This window comes from Corapipo altera, unplaced genomic scaffold (assembly GCF_003945725.1).
Source record: "Corapipo altera isolate COAL_440 unplaced genomic scaffold, ASM394572v1 64, whole genome shotgun sequence".
Classification (NCBI taxonomy): domain Eukaryota; kingdom Metazoa; phylum Chordata; class Aves; order Passeriformes; family Pipridae; genus Corapipo; species Corapipo altera.
Window position 1 is genome coordinate 8,628,861 of NW_020884893.1, and position 6,655 is coordinate 8,635,515.

The 6,655-nt window shown below is 41.9% G+C and overlaps 1 protein-coding gene across 1 annotated transcript in view; it reads right to left on the bottom strand.

The window, feature by feature from the left end:
• The window catches only part of LOC113948570 (peroxidasin-like), a 43,767-nt gene extending 40,235 nt beyond the window's left edge, over window positions 1-3,532 (bottom strand). The window contains exon 1 of the mRNA XM_027646266.1: window positions 2,705-3,532. Within this exon, the coding sequence (XP_027502067.1) occupies window positions 2,705-2,868 (164 nt within the window). The 5' untranslated portion in view covers window positions 2,869-3,532. The remainder of the gene's footprint in view (window positions 1-2,704) is intronic.
• Between the last annotated feature and the right edge of the window lie 3,123 nt (window positions 3,533-6,655).

Here is a 6,655-nt window from a genome sequence, read left to right on the forward strand (position 1 = left end):
CGGATCCTCAGCTGTACCCAGCTGGGATTGGGAAGGGAGGAGGAAAACGGTGACCAAAGAGGAGCCAGTAACAGCTCATCAATCCTGGAACTGGTTCCATGCCAATCCCAGCATCGCTCGGAGAAGGCCATGGGCGGCTCCGAGTTCCGCCAGCTGGCTCCAGCCCCGAGGGGGCCATCTGCCAACGGGGCTGGTGAAGGACAGCATGTGCCAGCTAGGAGACTTCCCCACTCTTCCAGGATTGTTAGAGAGAGGATGGCACAGAGTCACGGAGGTCAGAAAGTCCCAAACTCCCAACTTCAAAGCAAACTCCATCTGGAAAGCGCAGCTGTTCCGCGAGGGAACAGAGCTGGAGCCTGGGATCGTGTGTGGAGCTGCAGTCACAGACTCAGTCCTACTCATACCGAAGGGTAAGTGTGGAAAATATCCCACATTTTCTACTCAGAATAACTCCATGATCAAGACTATTCTTGCTATAATTCTGAACGTTCAGTCTGACACAACAGTCCTCCCAGGAGAAAGATTAACATACCAAAAAGCTGGAGTAGTCAGGGCTTGGTTAAGAAGCATTCTTTGATCTTGCACAATTCAAAAAAGTTTAATTATTCAAATGTTATTTATAATAATACAATGGGATGCTGGCTGGGAAATGCATTTACATACATTAGACCTTCAAGATAGCCAGGAAGTCAGGATTTTTACTTGCCACACACCACACAAAGGCACATGATCTGCCAACAGAGAGCACTCACCAGGCTCATGTGTCTTTATATCTTCTGGGATCTCTGCTTACCAGTGTGGGGTTTGCTTAAAATTATGCAGACAGTAGTAAAAGAGAACAAACCAGATAAATTGCCTTAAAAAATACTGGTCTACAGTCACCTCATTTTGGAATATTACTATTTTTATGTCTCACACCTGTACCATTTAGTTAATGTTTTAAAACCCAGTTTCCCATTCAAAGTTCTTGTTCTTCTGTTAAACTAAATAAACCTGTTTTCCAAATGGTTAAGCAGGGAAAACATGGACCATTTACAAGCAGTACACATGCAAACCAGCTAGAGCAGAAGAGAGGGAATTAGGGTGACTGCACTGGAAAACCTGGTCACCTTTCTAGATTGAGTTTTACAGGCAACTCAGTGCAACCTCCACCACAGCAAGATACTATCTGGAATTTTACTAAAGCTGCAAGGCCAAACATGGGCCAGGGTCAGGCTTTTGCTCCCTGTAGCACAGAGAATGAAGTGTGCTGCTGCCAGAGGGAGCAAATGTGACAGCAAATGTGGCCACATTTCAAACACAGAACAGAAATTAAGCTTTAATGAGCTCAGAAATATCTCAGTTCAGCCAATGAAACAAATTTTTCCCTCAATAAAAATCCATTTTTAAACAAGGAGGAACCAGTTACTTTGCTAAAATCAAACAATGTCAGGGTATTTGAAATATTTTAATATTTCAAGATGTAGGGGAATAAGAGGGAGAAAAAGTTTGGTGACAATTGGAAAAGTCAGACACTGCAAGTTGTTCTAAGTGCAGATAACCCCTACCCAGTCCGCACGGTACTGAGCAGTGTCACACTGTAAATAATCACTCCATCAACAGCCCAGGGAGAGAAAAAGCTTTGGCAGCTGGAGCAAATGTAGACCTCATCCTGTGGGTCACTAATGCTAGAACCTCTCTGGTCTCTGTCCATGAAAGCAGGTCTGGATGGCAGCAATTCAATGCCAGCATCCTGCCCACATCATGTTCCTCAGGCTGCAGGCAGAGAAGATGCATTAGCAGCATTAGTGAGATGTCTGTGGGAGAAATGCCGGTATGGATGTGCCAGCTGAGACAAAATTCAGTTTATTACAAGCAGCTCATGTTGAAGAAGTTTTACAACTGGCAGCAGTTTAAGCAGGATGAGCGCAAAGATTAATTTTTGACAAGTCTTTCCAACTATTTGCAAAAAGGGTCTTCCAAGCCAAGAGATCAGATAAGAACAGCACAAAGGGAAGCACTTTGTCACATGCCACTACATCTCAAACCCACCTTTAGGTTCAGGATTAGTTTAGAATCACAGGGAAGTGCTCTTCTGCCTCTGTCAGTAAGAGCTATTTAGGAGTCTCCATCCTTTTCCTCCACCTTTCCTGTTTGAATGGACTCAGCCAGCAGCTCCCTCACTCACAGGTACTTTATTTCTCAAGGAATCTGTGAGTTATCACAAGCATAACTTTTCGAATAAGCCTTAAGTTTGGTTTGCGTAGTTGAGATAGAAACTGGAAAACCAGTACTTAAAAATTTAGGAATGAAATGGTTTTGTATGTACCAGGAAAGGGTAGAGACAAAAGCCTGAACTGCTCTATTTCCTCTCTCCCCTACACCCACAGCTTTCTAAAATGCAAACTACATAAATTTCTATAAGCTCAGTTTAATATTTGTGACTTTTGATTCTCCAAAACAGTCTTCCAGTGCTTTCCCTGGCATTATTCTTACTAAATTTTTCAATTCCCTTGATTGTCCCATTAGCAATTAACTGATGCCAAAAGAAGCAGTTTCTGTTTTGTGTTTTAAAAGCACGAAACAGTCTGTGAGGCAGGGAATTCTGCAGGGGAAAAAAAAAAGGAAGATAAAAGTATGCCTTTGGCCTTGACTTTTTTTTTTTTTCCTTCTTTCTAAAGACCAAGCAGGTAGAGAAAGGCAGTAAAATGAAGTGGTTACTCACAGAATGTTTGTCTGGGGCGGGATCTCGGGGATGGTTTCCAACATCAGATGCATGCATCGCACCGTGGTCCTGAAGCACAGGCAGCGGCTGGGGCAGGAGCAGGAGAAACCAGGCAAGAGGAGAAAACACAAAAAGCCTCCAAGAGCTGAAGGTTTGATGAGCATGGTGTTTGCTGGAGTGCATTTGCCTCAATTCTGAACTGCAGGGAGCTGACAAAAAAAAAAGTTTCCCAGCCCTGAGGTCCAGGAGGAGGGGACTCATCAGCATGTGTTTGCAATTAAATTAAGGCAGTTTGACAGTCCAACCGCCCACCCCCTCTGCCATTATGTACATCACTGAAGATCAGACTGTCCCCACCCCTCTTTAATTGTGGCGCTGAAATATAAACTCTTAATTTTGATTTATTTTCGCCTTGCTGCTTCTTTCGAACAGCAAGTTAACTCCTCACCTCCTCCTGGGGCATTTCTAGCAGCAGAATGCACCTTCATGGACAACAACCAAAAAATGATCCCGTGCTTCCAGGGCTGAGCTGGGATGCAAAAGATCCAGGGTCAAGGTTTTTATGTCAAATTTTTTGCCTTAGCACACTCTGAAAACTAAGGAGAGTGTCTTATCCAACAGCCTGTCAAATGTGTTGGGCACTAAGACTTTTAGGATAAGAGGTTGTCTCTTATTACATGGAGTTTCAACATCCAGCAAAAATACATTTCCAACCATTGATGGGAGCATGGAATGCTACAGATAAGTGATTTTAAAAGGGAGATCACTAACAGAGATAAACAACCAGCAAATAAAGACAAATCCCCATCCCGCAATCTGTAAAGTTTCTTACACAGAGTAAAAGCTGATACATTTCAAAGACCTTTTGCCAAATACAATTTCTTTCTATAAGGATGCCATTTGGAAAAATGTCAGGATTTTGGAGAAACTAAAGGCAACTGAGGGGTGAAAAGGGAAAGAAACACTGAAATCAACTGAGTTTCAACTGTAGGAAATTAAGTCCTCTGTTTGTTTCTCCCAGTGAATGATAAAATTGAGACACAAAAGGCAGGATTTGTTCCCATTTGAATTAATCATCTTTGTAAAGAAGCTTGGACTGAAACCAGCTTGACTTTAGGTTTGCAGTTATTACTACACAAGGTCCTAAATGTGGGGGTTTAGCATGAGGGAGGCACTAACACACATTAGGATATAAAGGTACTTGAGGAAGTACAAACACAGCATGAATCCACATTACCTGGACGATCAAATGAAGGTTTCCCATGAACCTGCACATCTGCTTTAGACTGTAATCTAAAAAATAATTAATGTGACAGGAGTACTTAACAAAAGTGACATTTATACCTTCCTGGTTCTCTTCTCCCTTCAGATTCTCTGTCACTTGATCATTTGGGGAGTGCATTGGCTTTGGGCTTTCACCTAAAATTTCATGTCATAGAAGGCAGAATCACTATTTTTTTCCAGCTATAAAAGAGCATTATACTGCAGGTTTTCTGCATCTAGTCCTCAGGCAATCTGCTATGCACATCACTTGGAAATCTAAGCAAGTTTGCTGAACTCATCTGCTCCCCCTGCGGACCCGATTCATGGTTTTGGGCAGAGTGTCCTCTAGCGGCCACCCAACCCAACCCAACCTTCCAAAACCGGGTTGTAAAAGGCCGAATTATCAGTTTTAGCCTTTATCCAACAACTGGCAGCTGAGATCAGAGTCCTCCGTGTGAATATGACAGCTTTTACTTCCAGTTTGAGATGTCAAGCGCATTAGAAGCACATCCTCCATGTGCATCAGACAACACGTGTTATGTTAAAGTCTTCATGACTAAAGTTCTGTTGATTGCTCCCCACATAATCTCTGAGCTCTAAACCACCCCTCTGCAACAATAACAACAACAAAAAAATCCCTTCTAGGTTTATTTCTATTGCAGCAGGAGAGCTGGGCCAGGCCTCACTCAGGTTTCCTTACGTACCGTCTGGAATTGTATTGCAGCGCCCGGCTGTGCCACGGAGGGGGGCAGCTTCAGGAAGGATTGATGGGTATTTGCCCACTACTCTGTAGGCATGGGATCTTCAGCCAAGTCAGCAGATTTAACAGCAGCCATAGGGAATAATCTGAGTGCAAAAAGGCAAGTGCTGCAACCCCCACATTTACTTAGAAGCAGATCTTTCCTTGAACTTGAACCATACCTCTCCCACTTTGCTTATCTCCCCTTCATGACAAATGGGATGATTGTGGGATGTTATGAAACACCAGCAATCCCAGTCCCCTTACTCTCACATTAATTTATCTGATTTTCCATCCACAGGAAAAATTGTTTAAAAAGGAGCGTGCAGCTCTGAGCAAGAACCAGAAATTAACTCTTGAGCAACTGGAGTTAAAGTCAACCCTTGTGTTCCACGCTCCAGCATTTCCAGCCTCTTCTACCCAGGCTTTTCAGACCTGTAGAATGCAAGGAAGTTTGGGGGTTTCTCTCAGGTGTATTTCTCCCTCCCTCCCTCCCCCCTTTGTTTTAACTATCAATTCTGTCCCAGTAGAAAGACTTCCCTCAGGGGACCTACCCCCTCACTACATCCCAGGGAACTGTGATGTTTTACGTTTTGCAATGAAGTGAACATGAACATTATCTGACAAATTTAATTTCCTCAATACCATTTCCATGACACATCCACAGCTTTCCAAAGCAGAAAAGGATTTTGTTTCAGCAAGCATCACGTGAAGGAAAACATTAACGCTGAACTAATCTCCTGTTATAGCTGGTAAAAGGACATTTATCATACACACAGATGACAGGAAGAAACACACAGACAGGCAATTATCCTATGGAATAAAGGTTAACAGATCCATTTAATTAGCAACAGCTGTATTTGCTGTTATGATCAGTTGACTACCACAGCTGAAGCCAAAATATTATCCTCAGTACCACAGAAATGAAAGCCTTGAACACACCTCTCAAAAATCTGCATTAATTAAGCACTGAAGCAGAGCCCAGGGGACAAGAGGGGAGCTGCAGGTCAGAACGCATGGAATAAACTCCTGACATGTTTGGTTTAGGCAATTCCTTGAAGTACAGAAATCAGCTGAATCAACTCTGGGTATCTGTTGTCCACAGGTTGATCAGCCAGGTAAGTGAATTCACTCTTTAACTGTTCTGATATACACTAAGTCCAGATCAGTTGTGTGTGTGCTGATTCCAAAAATTGTCTTGCACAACTGCATTACATAAAGGTTTGGAACTCATCAGCTGGGCAGGTTTCTTTTGAGATTATATTCTGAGGAGTTCGCCTAAAACTTTGCACCTGCACCAAACGTTTTTTCTAGTGTTCTAGTGTTTTACCCTTCAATTATGGAAATAAGTACTTACCTACAAAGTATTCTAATCACAACATGATGCAAAGCCATGTTAAGAAGGCTAAAAAGTCTTTACTGAATTTATTGATACAGAAACACTTATTAATAAAGTTTAAATTGTGTAACACTTCTGCATGCCTCAGGCCAATTTAACTCTAGTTTCAATACAGAGATTTTTCAACTTACACACTCATGATTAAAGCAGCCTGAAGTTCAGTTCTTTTCCAAATTTACTGCAGGATTGAAACCTAAAAGGAGTCACAATAAAAGTGATGACTACTTAGAACACAAAAGGAAACAAAGCAGGTACAATTCCTAGACAGCTTACAGACCATACAAACTCAGCTCTAATACAATTCCTCTATTAGAAATGCCTACAAAACTACAGTGCAAGTGCTTGTGCACAGGGAAAATGTATTTACAGTTCCCCCTTATTTACAGGCTATTAGCAATACTATTTCACAGTTATATTACACATAAAATTTCTACTATGTGTTTGTTTGGACCTGTGTTTTTTTTTTTTGGACAAGGGGACAATTTGACAACTTAGAACATAAATTTCCTGTATATATATATTTATTTATTCAACTTCATCCAGGAAAAAA